Source organism: Zootoca vivipara, chromosome 9 (assembly GCF_963506605.1).
Source record: "Zootoca vivipara chromosome 9, rZooViv1.1, whole genome shotgun sequence".
Taxonomy (NCBI): domain Eukaryota; kingdom Metazoa; phylum Chordata; class Lepidosauria; order Squamata; family Lacertidae; genus Zootoca; species Zootoca vivipara.
In genome coordinates this window covers 2,196,027-2,213,121 of record NC_083284.1, presented here as the reverse complement: position 1 = coordinate 2,213,121, position 17,095 = coordinate 2,196,027, and the positions used below count along the sequence as shown (strand labels likewise).

Genomic DNA, 17,095 nt, shown 5'->3' with positions numbered 1-17,095 from the left:
GGGATTCAAAATGACCTTAACAGATTGGCGCTCATTGGGCACAAGATAATAAAATGAATTTCAATAGGGACAAATGTCAGGTTGTACACTTAGGTAGAAGGAACCCAGTGGCAGGTAGGGAAGGGCAGGAACCCGGGGACGAGGTCCACCAGGACACACCTGGGCAGGATGGGGATCCCCCCAGAAGCTGGCACCTGAGTATTGCACCTGATTCACACTCCCTCAAAATTGTGCCCCCAGGGCCATGGCCCTCCCATACTATGCTCCTGGGTGGGAGGGCTCTGGTGCCCTGCCAGAGCCCTTGTGTCTTGTTCCCAAAGCCTGGCACCTCATTTTCTTGGCTTTGGGAAGGTGACTCAAGGGTTGGGGGCATCAAATGTTGGCCTCTCACAGGTCTGCCCCCGTATATAGCTTTCGCACAGATTGGGCATTTCTGCATCTGTCGTCAGGGTGGCATTCCACCTCCAGGATGTTTGCTGCTGCTCCTGCCATTGCTCCATCCGGCTGCCCGTCCTTAAGCCTGCTCCCAATTAAATTCAATCGGAGCCGCCCAGAGGGGCTCACTGCCTTCATGCTGCCGAAGGCCCTGGCCTGCTGCTGCTGCTTAAATTGCCAAAGATTTATCCTGCTTAGATGTGGCGCAGAGTCAGGGGCAAACAGGGACTTGGGTTTGCCACACCCTGTCACCACTGGCGCCGCAAGATCCATGTGCAAGCCCCTCTCCCCACCAGACGATCGTTTGCCAGGAGGCAGAGAGGGAAGATGGGATGGGAGAGAGTTCAGAGCTTAGGTAGGAAAGGCACTGAGCGTTTCCTTGCAAATAAAATGAGAAGCTCGTGTTTGGGATTCCATAGCTGAGATGCAGCTGGGAGCACCAAACCTAAGTTGAGCAGGGCTCTCTGGCATCAACAAAAAACTGGGCACTGGAGTGGTGCACGGGTCTGGAGGAAAATTTTCCCTTCTGCCCATCTCTCTCTTGGATCATCTCATGGGCTTCTGAGTTTTTTGGGGTTCTGGGTGAGGTGGTAAGATCATATCCTCCAACATTTCTCTGATGAAAATAGGAATGTCCAGGGCTTTTTTTTCAGCTGGAACTCAGTTCCAGCACCTCTCAGGAGGGCATCAATGCCAATATCAGAGAACAAAGGAGGTGTTCATGGTGAGTTCTGGCACCTCTTTTTCTAGAAAAATAGCACTGTGGGTATCCTGTTCCATAACAATAACAACAACCTTATTATTTATATCCCATCCATCTGACTGGGTTTCCCCAGGCACTCTGGGCGGCTCCCAACATATAGAAAAACATAACAAAACATTTTAAAAAAACCCTTTCCTATACAGGACCCCCCTCAGATGGCTCTTGGGTCAGATAACTCCGTTCCCTCCAACATTTCTCTGGTGAAAACAGGGATGTCCTGAGGAAAAGTGGGCATTCCAGGATGAAATCAGAAACTGGTCCAGCTTCTGAAAATCCAGGGCTGTCCCTGGAAAATAGGGACATTTGGGGGTTCTGTAAGATACACCTTTGTATTTCTGCATTTTTGTACTTAAGCACATTGGTTGTTTGTGTTTTTAACTCTTCCATATGAAAGTCGCCTTGAGATGGCGGTTTAGAAAGCAATTCATAATTCAGTGCTAATAAGGATCATTTCATATTTCTGCGAGGCAATTGTGGAATCATTCGGAACTATTGCCCCCTTTTGCTCAACTGCTCTGATATGGCACACCCCTCCTGTAGAATAATAGATTATGGTTGCGATTTGCAATATGACTATCATAATCTCCCTGTGCTATCAAGGTATGCTGCCCTTTGTTGAGTAAGCAGAAGGCAGGCCCTTGCCCCGAGGAGTGTGCAGTTTAAATTTTAACAGTGAAGAGAGACAGTAGGAGAAAAGACAGGGATGGAAGATCACCAAGTCTCACCATTTGCATAGGGCTAGCTCAGGGGCACTTCCCAGTGGGCTGGGTCCTTAATCTTGCAAGAATTCTGTGAGATAGGCCTGTGAGACAGACATACTGTACCCATTTTACAGATTGGCGAACTGAGGCTAAGAGGTGGATTTAGGATTTTAATCCCAGTCTGCTTTTGCCTGATTAACTCTGGGAGCTTGTTGTGCTCTTTGCTTTGATTAACCTCAGTTATCCACATCTCTGGAACATTGTGCGTATTTGAGCATCATTAGATGCAATGAGGATGGCAGCCAATTTATTTGCTCCTTTTTCCACCCTGTTCCCACATTCTCTAGTTCAGGGCTGAAATTCACCCCAAATTTCCCAGGCATAGCTGGTATTTGGCCCTTGTAAGCAGGCATTCAGGCTGTTGTTCTCCTTATTTAGGATCCTGGGCATCTGATGCCCAAAATGACGACACCCCCCCCAAAAACCCTAGCTTATAATGAATAAACAAAAGGGAGGGAGCATTGAAACACACTGTGGCATAGGAGTTAGAGTGCTAGACTAGAACCTGGGAGACCACGGTTTGGATACCCGTTGGGTACAGTCACTGTCTCTCAGCCTGACCTACCCCGCAGGGTTGTTGTGGGGATTAAATGAGGAGAGAAGAGTTTGGATTTGATATCCCGCTTTATCACTCCCCGATGGAGTCTCAAAGCGGCTAACAATCCTCAAAGCGGCTAACAATCTCCTTTCCCTTCCTCCCCCACAACAAACACTCTGTGAGGTGAGTGGGGCTGAGAGACTTCAGAGAAGTGTGATTAGCCCAAGGTCACCCAGCAGCTGCATGTGGAGGAGCGGAGACGCGAACCCGGTTCCCCAGATTAGGAGTCTACCGCTCTACCGCTCTTACCTACTACACCACACTGGCTCTACACCACACTAGGAGAATAATGTATGCCACCTTGCACTACTTGGAAAAGAAGGTGGGCTATAAATGCAAACAAACAAACAAACAAACAAAGCCCTTCGAAACAACACCATGAAATGCTTCAAAGGTATAAAATCTGCATGCCCAAATGAAAAGGGAGAGCTCAGAGGCCCTCTTGCCTCCTTGCTGGCCTAGTTTGCAAGACATCATGGTGAGCCTGAGTATCTCAGGACTGTGTGAATGCGCTGCCTCCCACAGAAGATCCTGCCCCCCCTTGCTCTTCCCATAGCTTTTTAGCTCAGGGCGAGAGGATGGCTAAGCCAAGGCTCAATAGCCAAAGTTCAGGACAGATACAAGAAAGTGCTCCTTCCCGCAGTGTGCAGTTCATCTATGGAACTCACTTCCCCAGGAAGCGCCAAGTGGGCAAATGGAGGAGGAGAGGGCTCTGGGTGGCTCTACTCTGGCTCTATGGCGATGCTTCTGAATCCCAGTTTCTGGGTGGGTGTTGGGATGGGGAGAGTTGCTGCTCTTGGGCCCGAGTCCTTCACTAGATGGGCCATTGGCCCGATCCAGCAGGCTCTCCGTATGTCATCCTAACCCTGGGATGGTTCTTCAGGCTGCCCTTCCCTAACCATGTGCTGTAGCCCAACAGCCAAGGGTCTTGGCTAAGCAGGAGCATTAGTGGGGAAGCCCAGGAGGAGCCAAACAGGTGCCATCATCTCCTGCACAGCCAGGCATTCCTGCGAAACCATGGCTTGGCTAAACATTATGTGCAAAGGCAGCTGCTGTACCCACAAAACCAGTCAGCGTGGATTCCCCCCCCCCTCACACCTTCCTTGTTCTTGGAGATCCAGTTATTTGGACTCGAGGTCTTCCCCATGTGCTCGTTTGGATAAGGGAGGTTATATTTCTCTGTCTTATTTGTGTTTTACAAAAACCAACCCTTGCTTCTGCCCTTGTGCGTTGGATTTGTGCTTGTCTAACTCCACCACTAATCAAAGATTTTAATTTGTAGCCTGAGGACGGCATGACCAGCTCAGCTTTCATTAACACGCAAACTTCCCGGGCCGACCCTCATGTATGTATGGCTTCATTTCTCACCTAATTACTGGGTTTGGCGGCTTTATTCTTTATTTTGCAAACCCGGGGTTTTCTTTTCTTTCTCTTTTTTTAATGGTGTGTGGTAGGTGGTGGAAATCGCCACAAATTGGAGGCTGGGAGTGTCGGGTGGACGTTTTCTCAGCTTACACAGAAAGACGAGAAAACCCCAGCCTTCTATTTATGCCTGCAAAATTTGTCCTGATATTAAAGGAAAAATAGAAAATTGGAACCACAAAATTGGGTTATTCGGTTGAGGCAAAGCCCAGGATTCCTTGCTGGGTGGAAGTTATTGGGTCATGAAGTTGGAATAGCTGGATGCCTTGACGTGGCCTCAGGGAGTCCCTTTCCTTCCACACATCCCTCAAGTGATGTTGGGGGGGGGATTTGAGGACTGGTGGGTGCTGAGAACTTGGGGGTGCATGAAGAACATAGAAATTGTTCCTGTGTAGCCCCCAGCTGCTGCATCTGCAAGGCCTGGAGGTTGAGAGTCTGCAAAATCCCTCATCTGCGAGGCTGCACTCAAGAGTGGGGCAGGACCATAAAACTGACAAGAACCAGTTTAGGAGGACTCTAACTGAATGCTAAACTGGGGGGGAAAGAAACAGCTCCAGATAAGATACAAGGAGGGCTCTGCATATACAGTAAAAAAAGGGATTGAGTAAATGTTTTCAAGGACTGCAGTTGGAGGAAGAGTTTATTTTCTACAAAGGGGATGTGTTAACAGACAGACTCTTTTGGACTCTGAATTAATTGTACTACTGAATTCAAAGTCTGACTAATGAGGAATCTGGGCTGAGCCTTTGTATCAAACCCCCAAAGGGAATTTTCTCCCACAGCCTTTACTCTTGGGAAATGCTAGGTGCCCAGCCGGGCCTGATCCATCCATTAAGGGGAAAGGTTGTTCTGGTTCCCAGACTAGTATGTGGAGGACAGAGCACTCCTGAAAATTATTATCTTTGACCTCTGCTGTGAAAATGAGGCCCTAGCAAATCCCAGTTACTATTCCAGACTAGCCTTTGCCAACCCGGCGCCCTCCAGATGGGGCAGACTGGCTGGGGCTGGTGGGAGTTGTAGGTCCTCAAGTCAAGGAGGCCTTTCCTTATACAGTATAGTCTTTTGGGGACTTTGGCAAGCTTTAGAGATTGAAAAGAGAGCTTTTCAAGCCCTGCCGAATTCCCATAGCTCCCCCTTGTCATTCAAGCGAGGGGGAATGGGGCTTTTAATCTGAGCCAAATTTAACATCTGCAGACCCCAACAGAAAAAAAACCCTGCAAGCCGTTGAATTAGAATAAAGGCAGCAAAAGTATCATCAGCATGCAATAACCTCCATTCATGCACACGGTGAGGGACCCAAAGGTCATTCAACATAACACAGCTCGCTTAGAATGGAGAACTTATAGCAAAGGGTTTTTGCATGGCGAAAAGAGGGCTTCTAGCTGCAGCAATGAAGCTCATGGCTACAGGTGGGAGGATTTAGGATTTGGGGGAACGTTGATGCCTTAGACCTGGAGAGGGGCCTGATTCAGCTTCTGCCATTACCAGAGGGACTAATCCTGAGGAACCCAGTGCACGGTCAGGTGGGGAGAGCCCCGTTGCTCCCAGCTCCTGCCTGTGGACTTTCCCCTGGCTGCCCTCTGTGAGAACAGGATGCTGGGATAGCTTGGCAGCTGATGTCCGGTTCAGCCTAATCTCGGTTCAGCAGCTACCATTAAAAAAAAAATTATTGGTAAGAGATGCGCAGCTTTATCTCCGCTCTTTCATTTGCTTAGCAAACAAATGTAAAAGCAACACTGTGTACTTGAGATATGGCATGGCATTTGGTTTCACTGCTCACCTCCCCGTTTGCAAATTAACTTGTACAGCACATGCCGGAAAGGAAAGTCGCAGATACGGAGATGCTCCCTGAGGAAGCCGGGTCACTGCACATCAGTGCAACACACACACACACACACACACACACACACACACACACACACTCTGCCCAGGATGGATGGGAGGGGATAAATGCCTGCAGCGAGCCGGACGGATCCCTTTCCACCCATGTAGCTGCATTCCTCAGACGGGGCCATTCACACAAAACAAGCAATTGTGCCATCGGAAATTGCAGGGTTTCCAAGACGCATCTGGGGGACTTGAGGAAATGGCTAAACTTAAGAAATTCCACCAATGAATACACAAGATGAGCCTGCTGGATCAGGCCAATGGCCCCTGCGGTCCAGCATCCTGTTCTCAAAGTGGCCAACCACACGCCCCAAAGGGAAAGCTGCAAGCAGGATTCGAACCCAAGAGCAGCTCTCCTCTCCTGTGGTTTCCAGCAACTGGGATTCAGAAGCATTGCTGCCTCCAACTGGGTGGCAGAGAAAAGCCATTGATAGCCCTTCCCTCCCCTGTGAATTTGTCTGATCTTCTTTCATAGTGGACCAGACCATGTTGGTGACCACCACTGCCTCTTGTGGGAGGGAGTTCCACAGTTTGCGCTGTGTGAGGAAGTTCTTTTCTCTGTCCCGAATATCCCAGCATTTGGTTGCTATGTGCCACGAGTGCATTGGAAGTACATGGAGAAAGCGCTACATCAAATTGGATGGCCAGCATTAGCACATGAAGAAGATGCAGTCTTCAGTTGGCTGAAGAGAACCACCACTTTGGAGAGCTGTCGGGTCGCCTCCTCGCAGCCAGCCAGGCCTTCTGCTGCCTCTAATACAAATAAGCCATTAAGCGACAAGTTAGCACGCGAAACACGAGCCAGAAAACATGCGAGCCGAAATCTGTAAACTATTTGGGGTAATTTGGTTATTTGCTGCGCTTGCGAGTCTCAAATCGTAGCACATATTTTATGGCCTATCTGGTTACTCTTCCCTGGAAGAGCCATTGGGATCGGATATCTCCAGCTGAACCTGACAGTTGATACCAGCCCCGAGACTCTCGGAAGGGATGGCATGCCAGCTGGGCATTCCTGTGGCCACCTCCCATGAAGGCAGCCGTGCCGGGGCCTCCCCACACCCAGTTCAGGATTGGGTTGCCAGGCCCAGGCTCTTGGGGGGGGGGGCTCCTGAACCTTGCAGGGAACAGCTTGCCCAGGCCATGCAGAAGCCCGAGACCTCCCAGCAACCTCCCACTTCCTAGGGGCTCCAATTCACTGGGAAGGTCTCCTGCGCAGACCCCACCGGAATGGGGAGGAGCCAACCGAGGTTTCTAAAATGATGCACAGCAGGAGGAAAGGGGCCAGAGGAAAGCTGCTTTCCCTCTTTCCCAATGCTAGAACTCGTGGAGCTCAATGTCGGAAGTCTCAGGACTGGGGGGGGGGGCGGGCGAAGGACTTCTTCATGCGGCGCATAGTTAAACCATGGAACTCCCTGCCACAGGAGGCAGTGCATGGCTTTAAAAGAGGATTAGACCAATTCATGGAGGAGAAGAGGGCTCTCCATGGCTGCTAGCCATAAGGGCCACAGTTGGAGGCTTCCAAACCCCAGTTGCTGGAAACCACAGGAGAGGAGAGGGATCGTATCCTCCTTGCTGGATCTGGTTGGTCACAGTGAGAACAGGATGCTGGACTGGATGGGCCATGGGCCTGATCCACTAAGATCTTATGTTCTTATGAGCTGCTCAAGAGAACTCTTGCACAGTCCCTGCTCATTTCAGCAAAAGCTTTTCTTTTGCTATACTCAATAGGAGTATAGCATCTAGATCAAGGGAAGTTATAGTACCACTGTATTCTGCTCTGGTCAGACCTCACCTGGAGTACTGTGTCCAGTTCTGGGCACCACAGTTCAAGAAGGATACTGACAAGCTGGAACGTGTCCAGAAGAGGGCAACCAAAATGGTCAAAGGCCTGGAAACGATGCCTTATGAGGAACGGCTTAGGGAGCTGGGTATGTTTAGCCTAGAGAAGAGAAGGTTAAGGGGTGATATGATAGCCATGTTCCAATATATAAAAGGATGTCATATAGAGGAGGGAGAAAGATTGTTTTCTGCTGCTCCAGATAAGCGGACACGGAGCAATGGATTCAAACTTCAAGAAAGAAGATTCCACCTAAACATTAGGAAGAACTTCCTGACAGTAAGAGCTGTTCGGCAGTGGAATTTGCTACCAAGGAGTGTGGTGGAGTCTCCTCCTTTGGAGGTCTTTAAGCAGAGGCTTGACAGGCATATGTCAAGAATGCTTTGATGGTGTTTCCTGCTTGGCAGGGGGTTGGACTGGATGGCCCTTGTGGTCTCTTCCAACTCTATGGTTCTATGATTGTCTTGGCTCAGTTCTTGACCTCTTCCTCTCAAGTCCCACCTTCTCTCTCTCTTGTAGATCATAGGACAGCATTGGTGTGCTGCGGGAAGAGCGCTAGCATGATGCATGAATATCACTGTAACCTACATCCCCAGTTGCCCCACAGCAGAAGAGATTCCTTGCTGCATCTCTGCATGATTTGGGGGCCTTCTTCCAGCCAGACTTCATTCCTTCCTTGGGTGCAATTGGGCAGCGGCAGAGCAAGCCGTTCGGGCGGGGGTGGGGCACAGCATGGGGCCTCTGGAGTCTGCCTGCCTCCTCCCACTCAGCCACCCTACAGCTGGGGGGGGGGGGAGGCAGCGGGCGGACCGTTTGGGCAGCGTGGAACCTGCGCGCACACAAGCCACCGCATCTCTCCCTCAGTGGTGACACCCAGAGCGTCCCGCACCTACCGCACCCCCTTTCTCCACCCCTGCAATTGGGTGCCCTTGCCACTCCCAGTGGGGAAGCTCTGTGGAAGGTGCCACTAGCTCTAGCTCTGTCTGTCTCTTGCGTGATGTCACCTTCCTGGAGGTGATTCACGTGGCGTCTGCACACAGCCTGGCAGTGCATGGATGCCAGGCAATGTCAATCCAGGGCCTTCTGTGTCCCTCGCAAGATGCTTAAGCCAGGTCCCCTCTTAGCCCTTCTTGCCAGGCATGGCTTTCCTGTTTTGATGCAGCCTGAGCAGCCGGTGTCCTTTCCAGTTAACATTCCAGCTGTGACTCCTGGCGTTTTGCTTAAAAAGAAAAAGAAAAAGAAAAAAAATACACGCATCCAAAACGCCCCCCTAAAAAACACAAAAAATATGTTATTCTCAGTAACCTCAGCCCAACATCAGCAGAAACCTCTAACCCCTTTCTTTGTCTTGGGGCTGCAGAGGAGACCAGAGGTAAATCGTCAGATTACCGAAAGTGCTTTCTTTGTAACACAGCACCTGTGGAATGTCATAATAAAGGCATTTTGGTTAGAATGCAGCTCCCCCTTTTCTTTTTTAAAGGCAGTGCAAAGGATGGCCGAAAAGGGAGATTTATGCAATATTCCTACGAGGGGAGGAAGTGTATGGGGGTGGGGGGGAGAAAGTGCTGGGTCCCAGCGCAATGCCTTTTTGAGACAGGGACTCTCAAGATGCCTGCCTGCCTGGCTTGCAGTCAAACTCCATAAACCCCGATTATTCCGGCTTCTCCGTGAGGTTAGTGTGATGGAATTTTGCAGAATTCCAAAATGAGATATTTATTTGCTTAAGGATGTTTCATGAATTACCAATTGCTCCTTCATCTTGGCTCCAGTTGTCCTTGAGAATTGTAGCCATTACCAAAAAAAATAACATTTCTTTACAAAATGCCCCAGTTCAAATGAAGCCTTCTGTGTGCCTTCTACTGAGCCAGGCTAACAACTTCCTCTTTACCTACTTAACTAGATAAGTTGAAAGGTTCAGGACAGATACAAAGAAATGACTTATTTGAGTAGCACAGTGTTAAACTATGGAACTCCCTGCCATAGGAGGCTGGGATAGCCGTCAACTTAGATGCCTTGAAAAGAGGATTGGGGAAATTTATGAAGGAGGCTACTAGCCAGAGTGGCTCTGCTCTTTCTCCATGCTCAGAGGCAGCAATGCTTCTGAATCCCAGGTGCTGGAACTGCAGGAGGGGAGATCTGCTCATGTGCTTGTGAATTTTCCATTGGGGCATCCGGCTAGCCCTTGTGAGAACAGGATGCTGGACTAGATGGGCCATTGGTCTGATCCAGCGGGCTTTTCTTAAGCGATTGAACCCATGGCATTCTGGAAGCAGCACTGAGCTGCAGTTCCGGCTTTTCAAAAGCCACTGAAATCCCCCCGCTGGCTTTTCTAATAAGAGAGTCGTGTTTTGCCGCAATGACTTGCGCCGTTCATTCTGGATCCCTGTTGATAGAGAGCCATCCTTTGCATGCATCCCCGTGCAAACCGAGATCAGGATTTCTTGATAGGAAGTGGTGCTTCTCCTCTCCCAGGAAGAAGAGTTCATCGATTGGTGGAGCAAGTTCTACGCTTCCACGGGCGACCGGGAAAAATGCGGCTCATACCTGGAAAAGGGTTTTGACACGCTAAAGGTAGGTAGGTAGGGAGACCTTCCTTGAGAGGGGAAGGAGGGCGGTCATTGCTTAGGGGATGAAATTCCCATGTCATGAATTCTACTCACATTGATCCAGAATAAAACTCCCAACATATAGTTAGCAGAGTAAAAACTTAAACACATTGCAGGATTCCCCCAAAACAGACCAGAGGCAATTCTTATTTCATCCAGCAGAGCTTTGCTGCTAGTGAAGGGAAATGAGCGTAATGGTCACAAATCCCATACATTCAGGACTGGCACTGTCCATAAGAAATCCAGTTGCAGCAGACTTAACTTAAACGTACAATCACTTCTAATAAGACGGAAACCTTAATACTACATACAGAACACCGGAAGGAAGAGAGACAGAGAGAGAAAGAAAGAGAAATTCAGGCTCCTTCTGGCCCTACTTTTATAGTCAGCATGACCTTGACAAAAAGAGATAACAGGACCAGTTGAAGCCACCTGTACTCAGCTTCTCTGAAGCAATAACCCAAACATCAGGAACCTTCTGCTTGTTTCTTTCACAGAGAGAAGCTCCCAGAACCCTCTTGAATTAAGTAGAATAGGAAAGATCTCTACACATCAGATCAATACTTTCTGTACCAACAAATGCAAACTGATATGCAGCACCTGAGACTCAAGCTTGAAGGGGTTGTGAGGTTGGGCTGAAACTTAGCCAGGGAGGTGCCTAGGACAATGGCCACTTTGAGCTTCATCAGCTCCTCGGAAGAAACAGAAGTCTAGTCCAGGCATCCCCAAACTTCGGCCCTCCAGATATTTTGGACTACAATTCCCATCATCCCTGACCACTGGTCCTCTTAGCTAGGGATCATGGGAGTTGTAGGCCAAAACATCCGGAGGGCCGCAGTTTGGGGATGCCTGGTCTAGTGTCCAGATCAAGGGAAGTCATAGTACCACTCTGTTCTGGTCAGAACCAGTCTGGAGTCCTGTGTGCAGTTCTAGGCATCCCAGTTTAAGAAGGATATTGACAAGCTGGAAGGTGAACAGAGGAGGGAGACCAAGATGATCAAGGCTCTAGAAACCAAGCCTGATGAGGAACGGTTGAAGGAGCTGGATATGTTTAGCCTGGAAAAGGGGAGACTGAGAGGAGATAGGAGAGCCATCTTCAAGTATCTCAAGGGCTCTGTCACATGGAAGAGGGAGCAAGCTTGTTTCTCCTGCTCTGGAGGGCAGGACCCAAACTGATAGTCCCATGATGAGAAAGAACCATAGAAACCTAGAATTGTAGAGTTGAAAGTGGACTAGATCAGGCATAGGCAAACTCGGCCCTCCAGATGTTTTGGGACTACAACTCCCAGCATCCCTAGCTAGCAGGACCAGTGGTCAGGACCAGGGAATTGTAGTCCCAAAACATCTGGAGGGCTGAGTTTGCCTATGCCTGATCTAGTCCACCCTCCTGCAGTGAGGGAGGAGCTTTCTAACTAAACATTAGGGATAACTTTCAGATGATAAGAGCCATTCAAGAGTGGAATGGACGTGGGTTCTCCTTCATTGGAAGTTTCTCAAGAGAGGTTGGAGGCCATCTGTGAGGGAGTCTTGAACAGGGAACGACTTTGCAGGGTGTTGACCTACATGACTTCTGCAGAGGCGCCAACTATAGGGGGCAGAAAGAGCTCTGCCCCCCCTCAGTATTTCTGGGCAGGGGTCCAAGCCCCCCCCATATGGAAGGGGCAGCTATCCCCCGCCACTCCCAGGGGAGTGCTGGTGCACCGAGTGGAGCTGGGACTTCTGGACGGTGAAGATCACTCCTCGCCCACCCCCGCCAACAGTCAAGCAGTTGGGGGGGGCAAGTCGGTGTTCCTGGTCCTTTGGGACCCCTCCCAACTGGACAAACTGAACCCACGTTTTTCTTCCCTTAGGTCTATGAAACGGAGTTGGAGAACATAGAAGACTTTGGGGGTCTCTCGGATTTCTGCAACACCTTTAAGCTGTACCGTGGCAAGACTCAGGATTCCAATGAAGACCCGACCGTTGTGGGGGAATTCAAGGTTTGCTAACCTCTCTCAGATACCGGAGGGCCTGGAGATGATTGCTGTTTAATCCGTATAAAACCTCGGCTGCAATATTACTTGTTTTGCACAAAGGAGGGGAGTCAGACGCTAAGTTCTTTCAGGGACAGGGGCGGGTCTTCTTCTTCTTCTTCTTCTTCTTCTTCTTCTTCTTCTTCTTCTTCTTCTTCTTCTTCTTCTTCTTCTTCTTCTTCTTCTCCTTCTCCTTCTCCTTCTCCTTCTCCTTCTCCTTCTCCTTCTCCTTCTCCTTCTCCTTCTCCTTCTCCTTCTCCTTCTCCTTCTCCTTCTCCTTCTCCTTCTCCTCCTCCTTCTCCTTCTCCTTCTCCTTCTCCTCCTCCTTCTCCTCCTCCTCCTCCTCCTCCTCCTCCTCCTCCTCCTCCTCCTCCTCCTCCTCCTCCTCCTTCGCAGCCGAGTACGATTGTCTTCCATAAACACGGTTTTAACAGTGAGTCCGTAAGTGACTGCGGAGGCCAATTCTGGATCCACACGCCCTTCCACAGTGGGGACATTGGTCTCCGGGTGGGAGTAGAACATGGTGAGGGTTTGCCAAGCGTGCCTTTCTCTTAGCTCATATCTCCCTTTCGTCCTGAGTTCGAGTGTCTTCAAAGCCATGACACCTTTGGTAAAGGCTGTTCTCCAATTGGAGTGCTTGCAGGCAAGTGTTTCCCAATTGTCAGTTTTTCTACTACATTTTTAAAGATTTGCTTTGAGAGAGTCTTTAAACCTCTTTTGTTGACCAGCAGCATTATGCTATGAAACGAATGAAGCCTAAGCCTCAGGGTCCTTAATCCTAGAGAGGGGTCCCACACGAGACTTTAGTCCCCGTTGCTTAATTTTTTTGCATCTAGTAGAGTCACATTGATTTGAGTCAAATGGATTAATTTTTCGTTGTATATATTTCAACAATCCCAACGTAACAGAGATGTTGCAAAGGTGTGGTCACCCGTCGTGGAACAACCCCACGGAAGAAGATAACCATGGATACCCACACCTCGTTGCTGGTTGCAAAGGGGCTCCTATGACAGTTTAAGCTTCAGCCCCCCCCCCAATGTAGGTCTGCCCCTGTTCAGGGCCTAGACGGACTCCTTGCCAGAGCCACCTTCCTTCCTGAGGGTCACGGCCATTGCGTTCCTCAAGAGATGGGCTGGTTCACAGTGTGAGCCCCCCCACCCCCGGTCCTGCTCTGTAAGCTGTAGGACACTGATGGAGGAAGAGGGGGGCGGGGGGAGCGCACCTCCCCCAGCAGCGCGATCCCGGTGGGGTGCCATGCCCCTAGGACACACGCCATGCCGCTTGGGAGCCGCACCAGCTACGCCCCCGCCTGCTCTCGGCCCTCCAGTGCCGGAGCATGAAGCTCCGCCACTGCTGTAGGATGCAGGGAGGCTCTCATGACACTCCTCTCTCGGCTTGCAGGGCGCCTTCAAGATCTACCCTCTGCCGGATGACCCCTCGGTGGCAGTCCCTCCTCGCCAGTTCCACCAGCTTCCAGCCCGAGGCCCCCAGGAATGCCTCGTCCGCGTTTACATCATCCGGGCCTTTGATCTGCAACCAAAGGACTCAAACGGAAAGGTAAGCCTGGGAGAGGATGGGCAGGCAGGTAGGATACCTGGGGGGTCACAGGGCGGTTCACAAAATAAAATCAAGATATAAAACCACAAAATACCTCATAAAAATAAAAACAACGACCCAATAGCTACCCAAAATAGGGTTGCCGTATTTCAAAAAGGAAAAACCCGCAGGACACCCCAAATGTTGTTGAGCTTTCTTTAGGCAGCTATTTTCTTAGGTAAACAACAAAGCCTCCCCCCCCCCCGATAACACCAAAAAACCCACAATTTTTTGGGTTCACTTGCTTAAGATCCAGGAGAAACTGCCACCTTCCAGAAATCCCCCCCCCCGGAGGTTGCTTTTGCCTTTGAACTCCCGTTTATGTCCAGGGAAATCTGGACGTATGGCAGCCCTAACAAAAAACAATACGTTTTTTTAAAACTTCCACTTTTCCTTGTCATCCACTTTTTATTAGGTCAAGGAGATAAACAACTACCTGACGTTTAGAAAACACCTGAAGGCAGCCCTGTTTAGGGAAGCTTTTAATCTGTGATATTTTAATGTATTTTGGTACTTGTTGGAAGCCACCCAGAGTGGCGGGGAAAACCCGGCCAGATGGGCAGGGTATAAATAATAAAATAATAATAATGATTTTGTTTTTTGTTTTAAAGAGGATTGTTCTTGGACTACAGCTCCAATTATCCCCAACCATGGACCACTCGGCTGGGATGATGGGAGTTGGAGACCAACAATGGCACCCAAGGGTGAAAAATGACTAAGGTAGAATCCTACACACACACACACACACACACACACACACACACACACACACAGTATTTAAACATCGCCCTAAGACCTATTCCCTATGTAATGGGAAAGGGAGGTATTGGTTTGTTTTATTATGCATTTTGTGTTTTTATCTTGTATTCCTGTGTCATGAACTGGCCTGAGATCTTCAAAGGGTGGTATATAAATTTTGACAAGTAGATAAATTAATGAATAAAACATCTAGGATGCCAGTCTGTGTTTTAAGCTGTTTTCCATTTACTGTTGATTTTCTGAAGGTTTTGAATGATTGCTATTAATTTTTTTAAGCAATAATATTATTGATTTTCCCTTCTTCTTTTTTGTAAAGCGCTTTGAGGTTCTTTTCCTATCAAGCGTTGTATCAATTTTATGAAACCAACCAACAATCACATATCTTTTGGGGGCTTCCGTTGGGTGTCAGGAAGTGGGGACCTTGTTTGCCTCTGTTTGCGTCTCTCCATTGGCTAGACATGCCCAGGTAACCTTGCCTGGGTCTGCAGAGAGCCCACCTTGACTGACCACCTTTCTTTTCTCCTGCGCAGTGTGACCCTTATGTCAAGATATCTGTGGGGAAGAAATCCATCAACGACCAGGAACATTACCTGCCCTGTACGCTGGAGCCCGTCTTTGGAAAGTAAGGGGCGAATGCAAGGCCAGACATAGATGTAGACACCTGGGGGGTGTTGGAGGGAAGAGGGAATGGTTCCTTCTTTAATACCTATTATTATTATTATTATTATTATTATTTATTATTTATATACCTCCCTATACCCAGAGGTCTCAGGGTGGTTCACAAAAAAGATCACAACATATATAGTCAGAATAAACGCAACAGCCCAACAACACCCCCCCCCCCAAAGAGCCACATTTTAAAAGGGCATAGGATGTCAAGCAGGTCAACCAAAGGCCTGGTTAAAAAGGAATGTTTTTGCCTGGCCCCTAAAGGTGGATAATGATTTTATTATTGATGCTTATCAAAAGTTTAGGAAAGTTTTTTAATATTTAATGCTGTATTGTTTTAATATTCGATTGGGAGCCGCCCAGAGTGGCTGGGGAGACTCAGCCAGATGGGCGGGGTACAAATAATAAATTATTATTATTATTATTATTATTATTATTATTATTATTATTATTATTATTAAGATATGCTTAAGTTCATACCCAATACAAAGCATCTTTTTGTAATGTGCCAGTGAAAAAGAAATACTTTAAAAATCTAATCAGAAAAACAACAGGGCACTCAGCTATACAGCTGCAAAGCGTGTTTTTACATGAGTAGAATATGTCCTTTCATTTAAAACGCATCTCTGGGTTATTTGTGGGGCATAGGAATTCGTTCATCCCCCCCCCTCCAAATATAGTCCGGCCTCCCACAAGGTCTGAGGGACAGTGGACCGGCCCCCTGCTGAAAAGGTTTGCTGACCCCTGGACTGTAATCAATCAATCAACAATACAGTGTGTAACCAATCAAACAATCAATAAAATCAATTATTATAATCATTATATAATTATTAATTGAATTGATATACCACGCTTTGGTATATCAATTCAGGGACCCAGGTGGCGCTGTGGGTTAAACCACTGAGCCTAGGGCTTGCTGATCAGAAGGTTGGCGGTTCAAATCCCTGTGACGGGGTGAGCTCCCGTTGCTTGGTCACAGCTCCTGCCAACCTAGCAGTTCGAAAGCATGTCAAAATGCAAGTAGATAAATAGGTACCACTACAGCGGGAAGGTCAACAGCGTTTCCGTGTGCTGCTCTGGTTTGCCAGAAGTGGCTTTGTCATGCTGGCCACATGACCTGGAAGCTGTACGCCGGCTCCCTCGGCCAATAATGCGAGATGAGCGCGCAACCCCAGAATCGGTCACAACTGGACCTAATGGTCAGGGGTCCCTTTACCTTTTATACCACGCTATGCTTGGAGGTCTCAGGGTGGTTCATGGAACAAATTGCTCAGCAAGTGTAGCAAAAGTGACCCTCTCCCAATTATTCATGGTCCATCTGAGTTAACACTGAGCTTTCTTCCTCGCTGTAGGATGTTTGAGTTGACGTGTATCCTGCCCATGGAGAAGGATCTGAAGGTCACCCTCTACGACTACGACCTCTTGTCCAAAGACGAGAAAATCGGGGAAACCACCCTGGACCTCGAGAACCGGTTCCTCTCCAGATTTGGGTCCCGCTGTGGCCTGCCTCAGACTTACTGCATGTGGGTGCTGGGGGGACACCGAGAAAGCTCAGGGTGCTTTGCCCCTCTTTTGGGGAGGGGGGTTTGTGGGAATATCCACAGGAGAGAGCTGGGCCTCCCGGTGGCCTCAAGCCCCCCTGTTTATCCAGCCTGGTTCCTGCAAAGCTGAGGGTGATGGGAGGCCAAGAGCGGGGGGGAGGCAGAATGGTAGAACTGCAGAATTGGAGGGCACCCGAAGGATCCTCTAG

The 17,095-nt window shown here is 48.9% G+C and overlaps 1 protein-coding gene across 9 annotated transcripts in view; it reads left to right on the top strand.

Annotated features, from left to right (window-relative positions):
- The window catches only part of DYSF (dysferlin), a 178,204-nt gene that overhangs the window by 129,913 nt on the left and 31,196 nt on the right, over positions 1–17,095 (top strand). For 5 of the 9 annotated variants that reach the window (XM_060278297.1, XM_060278292.1, XM_060278295.1 and 2 more), the window contains 6 exons: positions 3,840–3,902; positions 10,176–10,274; positions 12,160–12,288; positions 13,723–13,878; positions 15,207–15,298; positions 16,698–16,868. In XM_060278297.1, the coding sequence (XP_060134280.1) occupies positions 3,840–3,902; positions 10,176–10,274; positions 12,160–12,288; positions 13,723–13,878; positions 15,207–15,298; positions 16,698–16,868 (710 nt within the window). The remainder of the gene's footprint in view (positions 1–3,839; positions 3,903–10,175; positions 10,275–12,159; positions 12,289–13,722; positions 13,879–15,206; positions 15,299–16,697; positions 16,869–17,095) is intronic. The other 4 variants (XM_060278298.1, XM_060278300.1, XM_060278299.1 and 1 more) reach the window with 1 other exon arrangement.